The sequence below is a fragment of the Odontesthes bonariensis genome, chromosome 20, assembly GCF_027942865.1.
Source record: "Odontesthes bonariensis isolate fOdoBon6 chromosome 20, fOdoBon6.hap1, whole genome shotgun sequence".
In the NCBI taxonomy this organism is placed as follows: Eukaryota; Metazoa; Chordata; class Actinopteri; order Atheriniformes; family Atherinopsidae; genus Odontesthes; species Odontesthes bonariensis.
The window spans coordinates 7,598,615-7,618,206 of NC_134525.1; the positions used below are offsets into that span (position 1 = coordinate 7,598,615).

The following is a 19,592-nucleotide window of genomic DNA, read 5'->3' on the forward strand; positions in this document are numbered from 1 at the left end:
TCTCTGATACACCCGACAACTGCAGAGTCATCTGAATATTTCTGTAGACGACAGGAGTCTGACTTGTACTGGAAGTCTGAAGTGTACAGAGTGAAAAGGAATGGTGAGAGTACAGTCCCCTGTTGTGCTCCTGTGCTGCTGATCACCTGGTTAGACACACAATTCTTCAGTCTGACAAACTGTGGTCTGTTTGTCAGGTAGTCATTAATCCAGGCGATTGTTGAGGCCTCCACCTGAGTCTTCTGGAGTTTCAGACGAAGCAGATCAGGCTGAATTGTGTTCAATGTACTGGAGAAATCAAAGAACATGATCCTCACAGTGCTGCCTGCTTTATCCAGATGACAGTGGGTTTGTTGAAGCAGGTGTATGATAGCGTCTTCAACTCCAACTCCATGGCGATAAGCAAACTGCAGGGGGTCCTGATATGTGCTGGTTTGCTTACACAGGTGGGTCAACAGGAGTCTCTCCAGGACCTTCATGATGTGGGATGTCAGTGCAACAGGTCTGTAGTCATTGATATCTGAAGGGTGAGTTTTCTTTGGTACCGGAACCAGACAGGATGTCTTCCACAACAGTGGTACCTTCTCTTGGGTCAAGCTAAGGTTGAAAAGGTGTTGCAGAATCCCACAGAGCTGCTCTGCACAGGCCTTCAGGACTCGGGGGCTGACACCATCTGGACCTGCAGCCTTGTTCCGGTTCAGTCTTTCCAACTGCCTCTTCACCTGACTTCTAGAAACAGAAAAGTGGGAGGGGGAGGCAAAGGGGACAGCAGCACCTCCTGATTGGGTTGATGACAAACTAGTGGAAGCAGAAGAATCCATGACTGAGGTGGAGGTGGAGATGTTACAGGAAAGCTGTGGGTCAGAGGAGGATGAGATGTCTCTTTGGCTGGGAACAGGAGGGGAGGATGGTGAGCTTGTTCCAGAACTGAACCTGTTGAAGAATGTGTTCAGCTCATTTGCTCTGTCCAGACTTCCATCCATCCGATCCTCCCTCTGCTTGAGGCCTGTGATCTTCTTCATTCCTGACCACAGGACTCTGATATTGTTCCTCTGCAGTTTACTCTCAAGCTTCTTTCTATACACCTCCTTGCTCTCTCTGATCTTGACTTTGAGCTGCTTCTGTATACTCCTCACAGTAACTCCCTGTCTCGCTCCCTAAAGGCTCTTTTTTTCCTGTTCAATAGTTCCTTTAGCTCACTGGTGATCCAGGGTTTGTTATTAGGGAAGCATCTCACTGTTCTGGTGGGGATGGTGTTGTCCACACAGAAGTTTATATAGTCAGTCACACACTCAGTCATGGCATTAATGTCCTCTCCATGTGGCTTACAAAGAGAAATCCAAATCGGTTGCATCAAAACAACCCTGTAAGGCTTCTTCAGTGACAGGTAGTCTCTGGACAAGGGGTTTATATGCTGAACAGAGAAAAACAAGGTTGTGATCTGATTTTCCCAGGGGAGGTCTTGATTTGGAAATGTATGAATCCTTAACATTTGTGTAAAACAAATCCAATGTCTTGTTTTTTCTGGTAGAGCAGCTGACAAACTGTTGAAAAGTTGGCAGTGTAGCAGAGAGTGAGGCATGATTAAAATCACCAGATATTGCCACAAAAGAATTGGGGTGTTGAGTCTGTATCTTAGCAACAACGGAACTGATGACATTACATGCAGTGTCGGCAACAGCTGAGGGTGGAATGTAAACAGCCACCAAAACAACACTGGTGAACTCTCTTGGCAAATAATATGGACGAAAACCCACTGCCAATAGTTCAATGTCAGGACTGCAGATACGACTCTTCACAGTAACATGTCCTGGGTGACACCATCTGTTGTTGACAAGCACTGCCAATCCACCCCCTTTCCTTTTCCTGCTACTCTTTATATCTCGATCTGCTCGTACAGTCAGGAAGCCCGACAGAGAGACGCTGGAGTCGGGTATATGATCCTGTAGCCATGTCTCAGTAAAACACATAATGCTACATTCCCGATATTCTTGCTGAGTCCTTATCAAGGCTAAAAGTTCATCCAACTTGTTAGCTAACGATCTTACATTTCCCATGATGCAGGATGGCAGAGATGGTTTGAACTTCTTCTTTCTTTCTCTTCTCTTTGCTCCTGCTCTGCATCCACGACGCCTCCTTTTCAATTCTAGTGGGATTTCTGGCTTCAGTTGTCGAATTATTTCTGCTTTTCCAATGTTATTCAGCTGCTCCCTGTTGTAAACCACCTTGTTGCTATGGTGATGCATCATGACAAAAGAGTAAAATATACAAAAGTATTGGGAAAAATTAATCCAGCTGCACAGCATCCAAGGTAGGAAGGAACAGTTGTCCAAAAAATGCAATTTCTTCCAAGAAATAACAGGAATGAAATTTAGAAAAAAAAGAAAAATCTCAATGTTAGGTACAGATATCTCAATGTTAGGTATCATCTCGAGAACACAAAAATCCTGAAATGATCTCCAGCAATCATCTATTATCTTTGAAATCTCAAATATTCATGAGCAGTTATGCAGTAATATTTCTAAACAATAACAGCTTTTACATGTTCTTATATTCTGTATCTATATTCATGAGGGCTGCACAAACAAGTCACTTCCCACTTGGGACACATTTAAATTCAAGATTTGCAAGTGTCATTATGGAAGCACAATGTATGATATGCATTTGAACTCCACTATGTCTCATAGATATAAGCATTCATGAATGTGCGAACTGAAGATACAGGAGGAATAACTGTCATCTATCAAAGTGATAGAGTTTTGGATTGATAATAAATGCAAACACATGCAGTACAACACACTCTCGTATGTCATAATGTTTTCTATTTATCTCAGGCAATAACACGAGATTATATATCTGCAGACTTCCTTCATAGACTAACAACACGAACAAATTCTCTTTATGGCATCTCAGTGAGGCAGAATAAAATGAACACAAACACCATCGAGCCAAATGATTCGATATATCTGATCTACCTATATTAGGAGCTGAAAAGCTTTGATGCATATCATGGGGCTGGTAGAGCTGATGCAGTCACGGGACACTTTCTTCTACAACTGCATAGAAATGATAAATTCCAAGCCAATACCTCCTGCTCTCACTGTCAATCTAATCTCCGTCTCTGCAAGCCTGTGCAGCACCGAGGGGTTTGTTTGTGTTTCTGCCTCCCTCGCTACAGTGCTGCTCGGCTGTGCTAGCCCCCGCCGCCATCGCTGACAGGCAGCGGTGTGCGACAGGGCTTCACAACCCACCATGATTACTTTCTCCTTCTTCCCGCTTTCCCCCTCTCCCCTCCTTGCCTTCACTCCACTGGCAGCCCCCCCCCCAATTCCCATACTGAAGTGTCTGACATATTTGGCTGTCAGTTTGCTAATTCAAAAAACAAGCAAACAAATAAGAAGCTCACCGGAGCAACGTTATAGGCCAGCAGCACATGCTTCATGTCGGGGGACACCTCATACTTGCTAGCTTTGTACATTTCCTGTGAATGAGAGAAAGACATAAAGGAAAAAAAATACACAGACAAAAAGATGAGACCTTTAACCATGCGTGTTGTTTTCATTAAACTAGTCTTTAAATGCCTGCCTTTGACGGATTGCTTGGCTCCTGAAGCAAATGGGGGTTGCATTAATCTTTGCACTAGGGCTTGGCGATTTGATGGCAGACATAATGTTGTGTATAGCCATTCAAACTATAGCAGCGCTCTTGCTACATCTCCATCTTAATGTATGCCCACATAACCAAGCCCAAAGTCTTACATATGTAGTTCACATTTCACTGAAATAATGGATTGTTTGATTAAGTATTGTAATGAAAATGACTCTGGGGGCTTTGATTTGCTGACCCTGAAAGAACAGTTTTAATTTATTTCATGGGCACTCAGTCAACCCTTTAGTCCCGTGGTTGAACAAAGCAGAATAAGAAATAGAATAAGGTGAATAAAGTGACAAATGACTTACAAATTTCTTGTTATGCACCAAGATGGTTTGCTCATCCGTGTCAACGTTGAACTTGACGACATCTCCATTGTGGTTACGGTATAATAGCTCATTACCTGTAAGGAGAGAGGGGAGACAGAAAGAAAATGGATGAGGGCAAAGTTAGTAAAACCATTTCAAAAACAGAGAACAGAAATAATTAAGTTATCCATTTATTCTCCAACTGCTAAATCCATTTCATGTCTCAAGCATCCTCCAGCTCCTCCTACGTCCAGGACAACTGGGTGATATGATGACTCAAGCCTGTCCAGGATTGGCTCCAGGGCCTCCACCAACCTGGCTGTGCCTGGTGAACCTCAAAAGAGGGTCAGATCCTGTTAAGGTGCCTGAACTACTTCAACTGGCTCCTCTACATAGAATAGTGAGTCTGCATCCCGTGGCCCTCATTTCTGAACCTGGAGTATACATTTTTCTAAATTCTGTCTTCTAGTGTCTTCCATGGCCAATTGTTCTTGGGTAATTTCGACAACAATCAAATACACCTAACGTGTGTGTGCGTGTGTGTGTGTGTATATATATATATATATATATATAAATAAATTTGATTATGCAAAGAGTTGGGGTATCTGGGATCTACCTTTATAGTCAGGCGCAGGGTAGAGTTAACCTGTCAAAACCAGGTGGCTGGATTGCTCACACAAAAGAGTTTATGATAATCAGGGGCCATAACTGGGACCACCAGCTGCGAGGTCTGGGTAAGGCCCTGGTGTAACAGAAGGGGGAGTATGGTCAGGAAAAACATGGATTGCTATTTCAGGGGTTAAGTAGCCAACTCAAGTCAAAGAGTAAGTATCTCAGTCTTTTTTCACAAGTAGGATGGAGCAGCAGGCCCACAGGTGGATTGGGGCAGCGTCTGCAGTGATGCAGATGTTGCAATGGTCTGTTGTGGTGAACTAAGTCAAAAGGAGAAGCTCTCAATTTATCAGCCTCCTTTGAAGGGTGTTTGGGGTCACACTTAGGAAGAGGATGAGGAGCTCAGTCATCAAGGACAGCCTTGGAGTATAGTTGTTACTCCTTCTTATTTCAATGCATCGGTTGAAGTGACTATCTGCTCAGGATACCTTCCGAATGCCTCCTAAGGGAGGTGGTTCAGACAAGTCCAACTGGGAGGTGGCCCCAGCGGGAGGAGGTGGCTGGGCGAAGGTAGGTCTGGGGTTCTATGCTCAGACTGTTGCCTCTGTGATCCGGTCCCATACAAGCAGCAGAAAATGGATGGCTGGATTGATATGTTGTAAATGTATGTTAAATCTTATCTGTATTTTGAATTTTATTGAATCCATCCTCTTTATAAACCACTAAGTCCAGTTAAAGGTCCCATTTCTTTGCAAAGCACAAAAGACTGTTGCCAGAACTTTTACAAGAGCACATAGTAGCAATATTAGTTGTTCTACAGTTTCAAATTTATCTTCTCCTTCGCCAGCTCTGTCATCAAGTTTATTCATTTATAGTTTGTTTAATTCCAACAAGTCTTAACACCTTAAAGACCCTTTTGGTTGTTATTTCCCACCCTCTAAACTATGCCCCTTACAGCCGGCAGGAGGTATTGCACATCTCAGATTTACATGACTATATAGGATGTTTGTTCCTCCCTCAAATACAATATAACTAAATCATTTTCACATTGGTGAAAACAATATTCTCAAGTGTATCCGTTGACAAACAAAAAAAATTAGGAGGCAGGAGAGGGGGAGGATGGCATCATTATGTACATTGTTTTCAACTATGGGAAGCGAAAACAAGGCCAGCACACAACAACACTTTACTAAAACGCTTCTCCGCCCAGCAGGGCTTTTGCCAGAGCGGCCACTCAAAATGAGCCTTTTTTTGTATGCATCTCAGCAGTAGCTCAGCACTTTGCTGCACTAAAAATATGTGGCAGCCAAAAAGAAAATCTTTCTTTTTTTCAATTTTCAAAAGAACACAAAGAAATGGTCCACTTTGCATGAAAAGTCGCAGTAAAAAGAGAAGATGGAGATAAACCAGTGGTCAGAGAGATTTATTTTCGGTATTTTGCTGTGACATTTACTGCTTTCATATTGGGGCTTCTGCTTAATTGCAGTCTCCCAATTGTATATCATATACACACAGCACAAGGCAGGATTCTGTACAAGTTACAAACAGCGAAACTGGTTTCAAAGCACATATTTTGTCCTGAAAAAGTCATGTAATAGGTATGACATTTATTAAATGTCAATGGGATATTCAGTCAGGTTTATCCGAGATCCATCAGCGCCAAAATAAACAATGCTTTCCAACAAGCGTTGCAATTATATACACACCACTTAATGGCAATTATGTTTGGCAGAATCAAAAATAAAAACATGGGACTGAAGAGCATGGTTGCACAATTGACATTATATTGACAAGAATTACACTGTTGGCTTCAACTGTCAATCAGAATTCTTTGGTTGCAACACTCAACTCATTTAGCTCTCCCTAACTCAGCTACAATGATATGAATAGATTTTATCAATATAAAAGAACTAGATTTTGAATTAAGCATCACTCAGTTCTAATTGGTGCTTTAACCAACGGTGTCATGCTCACACTGGAGCTGTGTGAAGAATTCAGATGTGAACAATTTTTTTGCCTCCCATGCACCCAGAGACTTTTTGTACTTTCAACTTTTGTGAAAGTGGTCTGAAATCAGACTTACTTGATGCTATAAAATGTCCCATATATCAATTTATTTCAATATACGAGTGTCCAGCAGTTAGTTCAGCGCACTAAAGGAAATTCTTGAAGAGAGCCATTATTTGACAAATGTATGAAAGTTCATACAGCTCCTCATCTATCAGACTTTTATCAGGGTAGGATACATTTAATATGGCAACTGCCCCTTTTCACCTTCAATCTATCTGTGCTTCTCAGTCTTATTGCTTTAGTGATGCATAGGCGCACGAACAACCACGCCATTTGGCGATGTAATTAGAACCCGGAGATTGTTATGCAGAGTGCTCTCTATCTGCTAGCATATCTAATTGTCCATTAGAGGTGACAGAATTACCATCACAATGGCTTTAATGCAGAACGTGCTTTGGATAGCATTTTCAGACGGTTTTAGATTGGCATAGCCAAACGTCCCTTCACCAGCTTTTGTTTCCTTGTTAAAAACCACTGGCATGCTAACAAGGGTGTGAAATGTCCTCCATAGAAATCATGGTGATAAATAAAAGGATGCTTCTTTTTTCACCTTGAGTTATTACTTTAGTTGGACTCTGTTTGGCATCTTGATAAACGGTCTACTTTTATATATGAAAAAGTAATTGCAAAGTTGGGACATGAATGAGTAAAAAGATAAGATGGTGATAAATAAGCGGTCAGAGAGATGGACTGGGTTTTACTTTGCTTCGTGACTCACTCTGTGTTCATGGTTCAGCTTCTGCTTAAACTCAGAGACCTGTATCTCTTTAAGGTCCCTTTTTTCATCTTTATCTCTCACCGATTTACTAATCTTCATCTACTTTAGCCATATGCCTAAAGACACCTCGGATATACCACAGATCTTTCAAATCCTTCTCATCGCTTCCGCCATATAAGCCCTCCCGCTAAGCTCATCATTTTAGACCTTATCATCCCTCCTTCAACTCTCCAACTCTTCTGCTCTTTCAAAGACATGTTCTCTCTACAGTACCCAAGGCATTATGTCTTCCCTTCAGTCTCTTTCTAGCTTTCTCTCTTCTACTCTACCTTGCCTCACTGTGCATCCGCCCAGGGCACTGTTTTCTCCTCTGATCTATACCTTTCCAAAGCAGTATGTCTTATTAATACTGCCTCCTGCCCTGGGCAAAGCCAAGCCTTACAACTGGGAGGCACAGGGAGCACCAGGCAGAGGCATACAAAACTAACAGAGGAGGGTCAAAGCTTTATACAGAGTTTGTTGGGATTAGATTGGAATATGGACTTACTTTCTAAACAGTTATTTACCCTGGAAGCTAATATTGAATGCGATGTTTACAATTACTTTGACTTTTATTTAATTGTAGACAGTATGAGCATTCATTTTTGCATTTCAGGCCTTCAACAGGTTCCTAAAAAATGTGGGAAAATTTAGAAAACTTCACCATGCAAAAAAAGAAGCCTGGTCTGGGATGGACCATCACACAGTGGAAATGTGCATTATGGTCAGACTAATAAGTATTCAGTATCTTTTTTTTTTTTTTTTGTTCGAATGGATGCAGTGTGCTCTGGAGCAAAGACAAAAAGGACCAAGGCTGTTATTAGCAAAGTCCAAAAGCCAGGCCCTGTGATGGTATGGGTTTGTAACAGAGCATTGCATCAAGCTTACTTACACTCATGTGACAGCAGCAATAATGCAGAAAAGTTTGTTGAGATTTTTGAGCAATGTGGGCTATCTTCAAAATGACATTTTTCCAGGGATGTCAACATATTTTTTAACAAGACGATGCAAAACCACATTCTTCACAAATAACAAAGGCATGCCTGCGGAAGAAGAGGGTATGGGTACTGAAAACAATGGCAGCTATGCACCATTGTACACCTTGATAAATGTTTGCTGGATAAATGGGACAAAATGAGAACTTAAAATGCTTCATCACTTTGTGTCCTCAGTGCCAGAAGGCATTTAAAGTGCTGTGAGAAGGAATGGCAACATTACAAAGAGCTGAAAGTTTTGCCATCTCAATTTTTCTTTTGGAATGTGTTGTAGGCCTAAAATGACAAATGGATGAACATTACCCAATAAATTAAGCCGACAAGACAATCCATTAAATATCTCGGGTTCAAACTTTCTGTACTTAAATAATAGTCAGAGTTAAGGTAAGAATCACTGAGTTATTTTTCAATTTACTTGCACTTCCCGTACCGTCACATCTTGTTAAGATTTGGGGTTGTACAAAAATCATCTCCAAGTTAATTTACCTTCAGCTGCAGTGTAATGGTTTCTCATTCCTCTATCCATCCATAGACATCTTCTATATCCATTTCCACATTCCACACTCTTTTCATGAAGGCATAACACTTATTCAACTATTTATTCTTCCTGGGTGACAGGGTTGAAACCCTTCAGTCTGGTTATGGAGGTCCAAAGAGCTGGATCAATAAAAAAAAAATGAGTCTTAACTCTACATAGATATGTGTTGTTTCTGCATCACTTGGTGTAATTTACTTCGAGAAAAAGCCATCAGCAAACTTTAAAATGTATCTGAAGAGAACAGATAATTTGTAAATGTCGTGTCATTTTAAGCTTGCAAATAATAGAAATAGACACCACAGAAATAACTTGTTTACAACAGCTGGAGTGGAATTACTGCTCTAAGGGCCCTCATCTCACACCGCAAACTTGACACGATACATCATCGTGTGATTACACAACACACTGGAGCGATTGAAATAGCTGGGTTCTCTAAGCTATGTTGTTATTGGTGAGGTGAACCAGGTTACAGTGTTAAGTTCTGGATGAAATGGGATTTTTCTTGCTGGTTCCAGGTCATCTATCCATGCCCATGGCTGCAGATGATGACTAGTTTGATGGCAGTGACACAAGTTGCTGTGGGAGAATTATAGTGCATCTTTTACCAATGCAGCAACAAATTCTCAATGGCTTAGATGTACTGTGACATAAAAAGGTTAACAAAATGTTTAATCAGAATTTTAATTAAAAATCCCCTCCTTTATATCCATAGTAATTGAGTTTTTTTTCTCATGACTGACTTTTAAAAGGAAGGATCTCTTGATAGATGAGTAATTTTTTCCATATGCTGCAAAGCTCTGAGGTCAGCAACATGAAATCTGAAATCCATTTTTTCACGGACTTGATAAATGAGTATACAAACAAATGAATGGCAGAACAAACAAATGGGCAAAAACCAGAGGTGGAAACTTGCTGACAAAACATGAAACCACCCAGGGCGCAGCCAACCTGCTTTTGGCCAGTTCTCACAGTGGAAGTCATTCGTGTTTATCAGGAATGCCAATCATTGTTGCCTGCTCGCTTCATTACTCTCTGCCTCTTCAGCTTCTCAATTCACTGCTGGGGTTGAAATACAGCTTTGCCAATTTATTTCTGCTTCATGCCATTTAACTCTGGAAATACAGATAATGTTTTTTTTCATTCTCATTATTTGGTTTACTTGGACCTTGCTTACCTCAAAGCACTATAAGGGTCCAAGCCAAATTTATTTCAAACTTAAGGGGGAGTCTATTGATACCTCAGTGAGATCAGCTCTATGATCAAAGAATGGCAACTTTCTTATGAGAACCTTCGCATCAGGGTCCTGTAAAGCAGCTTAAAACCAACAGACCTCTTTGATCTACAGCAGAGCCTCACAGACCCTCTTGAGGATGATGGACAAGATAGCCATCCAAAATGACATATTTATGAATGAAAAATAAACGTATATGATCAAAATAATTCAAAGAAAAAAAATCTTTTGAATTTTGATCTTTAAAACGCATGTTTGTGGGGTGGTATGAACAATGAGGACACAGAAAGAGTTGCTGATTCTCTTGTTGCGAAAGGTTGCAAAAGTGAAGGGAAGTCAAACTGATACTTGAAATGGAAATTTGATTAATCACCAAGTATAATCGTAATTGAATTGGACTGTTGTTCTTGTCCCAGTATAAAAGCACAGGAGAGAAATCAATTTGTTGACAGAAGTATGTCCAATTCTACTATATAAGCGGTGATAGGCCACCTGCCAGTTTGTTAGCTCTCGACTTTTTCCAATTAACCTATTTTGTCATGGACGTGAAAGATTTACAAACAATTTAGCAGGAAGCAAAAAATACCATATTGAGTGGTATATTGGAAAGCTTTACGTTTCAATTTTTCTTTCCTTCAAAGAAATTAAATACATGAATCCCTTGTGGCTTTTTGTAGATGGAACAACACATTCACACGTTCTGAATCATACTGGCAAATTACACAATAAAATGTCAGGACATCTGTTTGTGTTTTGAAACGTCATATAAAGTGAGTCATGCAGCAAGATAATGACCAAAAGCAAACAAGTAGAAAAAAAGCTGATGTTTTGAAATGGCCTAGTCCTGAAGCAAGCAGTTCATGTGAGGAGACACACCAGCATCCCAAAGTTGAAGCTACTCTTGGAGGAATGGGATAAAATTCATCCCAGCTGATGTGCTAAACAGTTCCTGGAAACAGTTACTTGCAGTCATTGTTGTAGAAATCACAGCAGATACTGAAAGCACTTACTTAAAGAATTATTACATTTTTGCAAATATATTAGGTTACAATTCTGATAAAGGCATTGCTATACTGTAAATAACACAGTATGACAGCATATAAATATAACAGAAAAATGCAACAAGCACAATGTTTTGATACTAAATAACAACGTAATGCTTCCATACATGGAAAAAACAATGGAAAACAGTGGCTCATAGGTCCCTGACTGTACTCGATTTGCCAGGACAGTGTTTGGTACTAGCAGACCAATTCGTTCCATGTTTATTACCTCTGACAAAAAAACTCAATCTTTCTCCCAAAAAAAGCTTGCAGGTGTTTTCAAAACCCCTCCACCGACTTACTTGAAACCCCCAAGCTTTCTGTCACCTACAAACTTAACTTGCAATTAATTCTTAGGTATTTTATTGCCGATTTACCTCACTGCCTATGAGGTAATGGTCATTTTATGCCAGCTGTTCATGTACCTCACATAAACCCATATTCTGTGTTGGTCTTTGATCCACAACACTCTAATTTGATCAAGCTTTTTGCTGAGTGTGTGTTAGTGCAGAAGAAGTGTGTTTCCTTGTGCCTGTAAACTGATGACTGAACTTGAAAAAAAACATGAATGCTCATAATTAAGCTCATTAGGGAGGCTAGCGCCCGTAAAATAACAATTATAACAACAATAATGACAACAGTATCCACAACATTAGTCAGGTTCTCTGTTTGGAAGGCTATACAAGCTCTTAGAGGAAATAATAAGGGAACAAACAACTTATCTAAATTATCAATAGTAATTAGAAAGATCTCCAGCTATACCATTTAAACACTCAAAGTCTACAAGCACATAATACTTTATTTGCATATGAGAACATACTTCAAACTTGAACAAATGTATTTGTAGTGTGTGAGATGCATCTACCCTGGAGGCCTCTAGCTACAGTATAAGCTGCACTGCTAACAGCCTTTCTGCTATGTTACACAAACACAGTTAAGCTAACCATTCTTAATATAAGTATACTATGGCTTGGTCATGCCAGTGCAACAGGCATTACAGGGATGAGAGCTAAAGCGGCAACTGATATGAGTGTTCTTACACACATGCAGACTTTTTATGTATTCTGCCTACATTAAGATGATTCTGCCATTGGTAATGTTCATCTAAGAGCACCTTATGAGTAAAGACTTTAGATGGCCAGCAGGTGTGAGTGGCAAAATTCTGTTGTTAATCAACACCACAAACTTTGAGCTATAAAACTTTGAGAAAAAAGCTGAAAAAACTGCAGATGAAGCATTTCTAAAACACTGGACCCTTGCCAGTGAAAGAAAAACCCCTGATCTGCTCCAGAGGATGAGCTTTAGATCATGAAAGTCACAGTATTAAGTCTGACTTCCTTCTTAACAAGACGTCTTTTATACTGATTGAGGGTGTCCAATCGAGCGTAATTTTGTCCCCAGATCAGAAGCTTTTTGTGAGAATTTCCTATATTTTAAAAGAATAATATTTACTCAATTTTGATTGAAATTTCAACAAAATACACTAATCAATATGTGCAATGTCTTCATCACTTTGAGTGAGGTGTCTATTTTTAGCAACATCCTTGCTGCACAAAACATAGATCAAAGATGACATTCAATGCAACTGATACGTTCAGATAGTCTACTGTTTCACTCACTCACCCACTAAATAGTGTCCACTATATAGAGGACTGACGAGGAGTTAAGGGCATAAAGCTGCAGATACATTACATACACTGAATATCTGGTGCATAGTTATTAAGTAGGGCTGGGCAAGGATTAAAAATTTTAATCTAATTAATCACATGATTTCCCTGATTAATCACGATTAATCGCATTTGTACGCAAAATCTAAAAATGAATCCAAAAGTAGTGTATAGCTTTTAGCATTTAGTTTTATTTTAAATGTGCTGCCAAATGAATGAAAGTGCCATAACATTTGTTGTGCAAACACACTTTTAACATCAGCATTTTTATGTTGTTTTTATGTTTAATGTAGCCTCGCTCCACTGTCTGTTTCCTTGAATGACTTGCTGGTATCAATTGTGTGTTTTAGACTGGAACTACTACGGTGAGAAGACAATTCAACTTGACAGTGTTTACAGATGACTTTGGTTCTGTCGACTCCGCCGTCTGGAAGAACTTTACTTACCCTTCTCCATGTTCGGTGGATCCGCCTATTACTTTCTTTTCCGGTTCCGCAGCAGACAGCAACAGACTTTTACAATAATAAAATAAATTAAAAAACAGGGGTGGTCCGTGGCGTAGTGGGTTGAGCAGGCGCCCCATGTACAAGAGGCTATAGTTCTCACTGCAGCTGACCCGGGTCCGAGTCCCGCATCGGACGGCCCTGTGCTGCGTGTCGTTCCCCCTCTTTCTGCTTCCTGTCTCTCTGAACTTTCCTATCCATTAAAGGCACAAAAGATTTTATTTAAATTTTTTTTCCTTTTTTTTTAAATAAAAAAAAATAGATAAATAAATAAAAATAAAACATGCGTTAATGCGCGATAAAAGAATTATCGTCGTTAAATAATTAATGCGTTAACGTGATAATAACAAGTTAACTCGCTCAGCCCTATTATTAAGCATTACGGTAGGCGTCCACTATTCCGGCACGTCAAGCCGTATCCAACGCATTCAATTCATTTTCAATGAAATCCGGCCGATCGTTGTCGCCGTGCTCGCAAAGCATGCTGGGATTCCGGCACGGCGAGCGGCGGACCTGCGGCACGTCAAAAAGTTGGGCTCGGCCGGACTTTATGCAAATTTGCCACGGCAGACGGAGTGCGTTATCCAATGACAGTAGATCATGTGTTCTCCTGTGTCGCAGCAGCAGCAGCAGCACAGCAGCTCTCCTCGCTCGCAGATCCGGATCCATGGTACAATATGAAATAATGTTCCATTGCTGACGATTTATACACATTAATTTCCCTCCAAAACCAAATTTTTAGAGGGAGAAACTTCGGTTGGTTAAAATCACGAGTTATTTACTTTCCCCCGGAGCCATTCTACACGCCCCTCTGTACACACCCACTGTAGTAGCAACACGGCGACAACTAGGCATCCAATCCGGCGAGTTACGTTGACGTGCCGGAATAGTGGACGCCTAGCCTTACTGCATCAAAGCAAAGTTTGACAGGACAGATACACACCAAATTTGAGGTGATGGACAGCACAAGTTTGCTGGTTTTGGTTGAGAACATGTTGCAATTAACATCGATCTCCAGCACACTGACATAAAAACTTTACAACAGATTTTTACTGTTAAACTTTAGAATAATACTGTATCCACCATTACCTGCAGCTGTAACTAAACAAATTTTAAATATAGCTTCTGTATATATTCTACTAATTACTTCTCAAATCCTGCATCTCAGACAGGAAAGAGACAAGATATCTGAGGATTATCATTGTCCTTTGGTATGCTCATCACGCCAGAAAATCACAACAATCAGGCGTAACTGTTAGCCGTAACTAGTGGTTAGTAGCATTAGCATGCTTTGTCAGCACTACACTGCTGGCTCCAGCTCCAATGCAGCAGTTCAAAGTCACGCGATGCTTACTTTAAAAAAAAGTTATCACACTAACTTTTGGTCCACCATGGGACAATCTCAGTAGAATGTTTTGAAAGCACTACAAAATGGATGACTTACTTTATAGTGAATGACTGTTTGAACACTTCATTGTCTAGACTCTAGAGGCAAGATGAGGTCAGATGTAACACTGAAAAATTTGTCATGACACACACCAAACCGGTTGTATAATTTCAACATGTATTTCACAGCTTGTTGCTATTAACTAACAGAGCTTTCCAGTGGGGAAAGAGCATCTAAATTTGGGACAAGAAGCCATGGATGAACCATCAAAGACAAAGCAGCAACATCTCAAATTGGATATTTGCACCTACGGTCTTAAACGACGTTATGATTATACAAAAGTTGATTGTCTGCTGCACTGAGTAAACACTAGATACTTACTGTGGGTATGCAGGCTAATTTGATATGTCTCATTGGTAAAATGAAGACCCATTGCAGAATGTCATTAAAAAAAGCCATTTACATCATTAGTCATATTGTGTCGTTGGGGCAAAGCTATGAAAAGACAATAAGGGACTGAGACAACTGGCTAATCTTCTCCAAAGTGAGCCCTTTACATAAACATTAGAGATGAGAGGTAGTGCATCATCCGGAAACAAGGCAATTCTTGATTGTACACGCATACAACTTCACACATTGATTAAACAAACATGCTCCACTCATTTTAATCAGAGTCATCAGTTCCCCCCAAAGTCAGAGTGATAGCATTTTTGCATAGCTTTGACTCATCAATTGGTTCACAAATGGCTCTCCCTTCACCATATTTAACAAACACAAGTGCAACAAGAGGAATCCTGGAGCGGCAAACAAAAAGGAACGGGGCCATTACAATAGTAAACAGCTGTTTGGAGAGCCTCCATCATGTCCCACAGGGCCAGCTTCACCTTGATAGTGTGAGGACAATGTTGATGTCGTATTTGTATGATTCAGATGGAGTGGTAAAAAAAAAAAAAAAAAAAAAAAAAAAAAAAAAAAAAAAAAATCAAAAGCATCTGTGAGATGTCAGTCGTGTCTGCTAACAGCAATTACCTAACAAGGGAGACTTAGAGAAAGCTGCAGAGCGCGATCTGAATACAGATGAAGAGTTCAGAGTAAAGCAGTGTATAGAGTTTGTGTAAGATATATCACAGAACTACAGGATTGAAGTTCTTTAAGGCTGATTTTGACTGATTTGCTCATTGTTTCTGATTACAATATGGGAATCATGAACAATGCTATAAAAATGCCCAAAGCCTCAAGATATCAGCCAGGTGATCAGATTTTATACTTCTGAATTAGCCATCGGTTTATCCAAAATCTCTATTCCTTTATTATACAAACTACAGTTAGAGGGTTAACGTTAAAGGGGAAGTTCGCCATTTTGCACATTAAGCCCTGTTTTTAGGTAGTCTGGGGTGAATTATAGATGTTCTGATCACAATTTGGACATTTGGTGCTGAACGGAGAACGGTCAATTTCGGGTCAATTTCGATAAATTGACCCGAAAATCGCAGCGAAATGTGCCTTCTAACAGTTGTTTTAGCATTTGGTGGACCTATTTTTCCGGACACCGTTGAATAGCAGCAGCAAGACATCCAGCCACTAGGTGGCGATAGTGCGTTGTTTGTGTACAATACAAATCAATGAAGACGGACAATAATGGTAATATAACTTCTCTGGAAGCGTATTTCGCGGTGATTTTTGAGCCAACGTATCGCTGTCCACCACAGACCACACGGTGAGTTTCATGTCTCTGCAAACAAAAGTTTAATGCCGTTTTATGATTGTTTGCTTGAGTGGTCATTGACTCAATGCAAAGGTGGATGGGCTGCAGCAGTGGATACCTAAATGCTCCGTTCAGCACCAAATGTCCAAATTGTGATCAGAACATCTATAATTCACCCCAGACTACCTACAAACAGGGCTTAATGTGCAAAATGGCGAACTTCCCCTTTAAAACCAGACGGATAGAAAAAATTATGGATTCTAATTTTACTGTTTGACATATTTTTCAACTCCCAATACATTTAATAAAGGTGGCATCCTGACAAAAAAAACCCATCTTGATAGACTTTTTAGAGCCTAATTCTTACAGAAGTTCATGGAAGATTCAAAGATAGAAAAGGATACAGAGCTTCATCAACCAAACTCCCCCCTGACTGTTAAGCACGGGAGTGGACTGATCATGGTTTGGGCTTGTGCAGCAAGTAGCACACAACATTTCTGGGGTAGAGGGCAACCGGCTTCTTGAGGCAGACATGAAAAATGATATATTTTAGCAAAAGGATAACGATTATGTTCAAGACCAGCTCACTTTATTTCAAAGTGGAGACAATTCTGTACATTTCACAAAAGCAACTCTTATCCATATGTCTTATTTAAATCTAAATAAGATCTCCTGCTTCACTGCAGTCCAAACAATGTGATCATTTCTGCAACTTTGTTTTTTTTTTTTTTTTAAGGCAAATTATAACATATATTAGAGGACAATAATTGGATAAAGAAAAAAAGAAAGAGAAAAATAAAATACAAAAAAAAAACAATATGTGTCCCCCAACATTTCAAAACCATATATTAACTACCCCCCCTCCCCATACACCACCCCAGGAAGGAATTGTAACATATGTTTTGTGTGCTGATGTACCTTGAAATTATACCTTAAACATTTAAGAAATGAAATGAAAATCAAAACAAAACAAAAACCTAATGCCATCCTTCTCCATCTTTTATCTTAAACCACCTGTCTGCATAGATTATTTTACCTGTCTCCCATGCCATTGTACACTCTATTTTACAATAGTGTCTGACATAATTCTTAAAGGCTCTTAAATTTAACTGTTTTAAATCCATCATTTTATTTATAAAAACTTTTCCCAACAAAAGAATGATATTATGTATTGCCTGGCTTTCATTTGCCAAATCGCCCAGGAGTACTGTAGGGAGATCTAAACGCAAGTTGATATCATATTTTAACAGCCAACTTTGTAATTCGAGCCAGAATATAACAACTGAAGGACAGTACCAAAATAAATGTTCTGTGGTCTCTTCTTCTTCTAAACAAAATCGACAGAATGGATTTGCCTCTATACCCCAAATATGCAGCATTTTCTTTGTGTTTAAGTATTTAAAAATTAACTTGTATTGAAAAAAACGTATTTTTATATCCAGTGATGCTTCGTAAAAATTATTGAATATTTCTTTCCATGGAAGAGGACAATCTATCATTTTTTCCCAGCTATCAAAAACTTTACATGGGAACTCCACCAATTTATCCGTTTGTAAATAAAATGTGTATATTTCCTTGTTAATTTTTGTTCGGTTTAGCCATTTGTACTGCTTTATATTTGGTCTGCACACTAAATTATTGTCACAGCTAGTTTTAATTTTTTGTATCCAACTTAAAGGCAGAGACGCAATTAATTGATTATACTGTTGAATAGTACATACCTCCCCATACATAATTCTTACTTGACTATAGGGAAGGATCTCACATTTTTCATTCAAAATGTCTTTAACAAAAATAATTCCTTTACTAAACATGTGCTTAAAAAAGATTACTTGTCCTCCACTTAATATATTTGAATTAAACCATAACATTTGTTGTAATATTTCTTCTGCTTTTTCAGGAGGGTAATACTGGAAATGTAGCCAGCTTTGTAGTGCTTCCGTTAAGAAGGTAGAAGCTTTATAACTAATGCTTACCATCTTATCAAAGTGTGTTGGGCTAATCTGTAAAAATGGGTACAGTTTTTTCTCAAACATTGGATGAATGTTTTCAAGTAACTTGCTTGAGAACCAGTCTGGGTTAAAATAAAATTTTTGTATGAGAGATGCTTTTAATGATTTGTTCATTGACCTCAGGTTCAACAGTTGCATACCACCTACCTCATAATCATTGTAAAGATATGCTCGTCTAATTTTATCTTTTTTGCCATTCCAAATAAACTTAAATATTTGTTTTTCATACTCTTTAAAGAAAACTTCAGGTGGTGAAGGAAGTGCTAACATTAAATAAGTAAATTGAGACACAACTAAAGAATTTATAAGTGTTACCTTACCATAAATAGTTAGATTTTTGCCTTGCCATGGCTGTAAAATAGAACATATCCTACTCAACTTGTTTTTATAATTAATTAAAGATATGTCTCCGATGTTCTGGGGTATGTGGATACCAAGAATATTAACAGCTCCACCTACCCATTCCACTGGAAGATCACAGGGAAGATGGAAATCACTATTCTTCAAATTGCCAAGTCTCAATATGCGACATTTCTCATAATTGGGTTTAAGCCCTGATATTTTTGAAAATGTATTCAGATCACTAATCAGATTATGGAGCGATGCATTGTCTGGTTCTAGCATAAAACTAGAATCATCTGCATACATACAGACTTTATTATTAATACCATTTAATTCTAAACCCTTTATCTCTCTATTAGATCTTATTTTCATTGCCAAGATTTCAATTGCAATAATAAAAAGATAGGGGGACAGAGGACAGCCTTGTTTGACTCCCCTTCTTATTGCTATTGACTTGGATAAATGTCCATTATTTAGAACTTTACAGACAGAGCCTTCATACATCACTTTGATCCACTCTATTAAAGAGACTCCAAAGTTGAAGTAGTTTAAACATCTGTTAATAAAGCCCCAACTGATTTTGTCGAAAGCTTTCTCAAAGTCAGCTATGAATATTAGTCCAGCCTTATTTTTATGATCATAGTGTTCAACTATTTCTAATATTTGTCTGATGCTATTTGATATATTCCGTCCTTGTATGAAACCTGTTTGATCATTATGTATTATGGGTGAGAGTACTTTTTTTATTCTTGTTGCAATGCATTTTGCCAG

The 19,592-nt window shown here is 39.1% G+C and overlaps 1 protein-coding gene across 5 annotated transcripts in view; it reads right to left on the minus strand.

Annotated features, from left to right (window-relative positions):
* The window catches only part of dpp6a (dipeptidyl-peptidase 6a), a 247,212-nt gene that overhangs the window by 38,216 nt on the left and 189,404 nt on the right, over positions 1–19,592 (minus strand). For all 5 annotated transcript variants that reach the window (XM_075452814.1, XM_075452815.1, XM_075452811.1 and 2 more), the window contains exons 4-5: positions 3,960–4,054; positions 3,407–3,481 (exon numbers count right to left, since the gene is read on the minus strand). In XM_075452814.1, the coding sequence (XP_075308929.1) occupies positions 3,407–3,481; positions 3,960–4,054 (170 nt within the window). The remainder of the gene's footprint in view (positions 1–3,406; positions 3,482–3,959; positions 4,055–19,592) is intronic.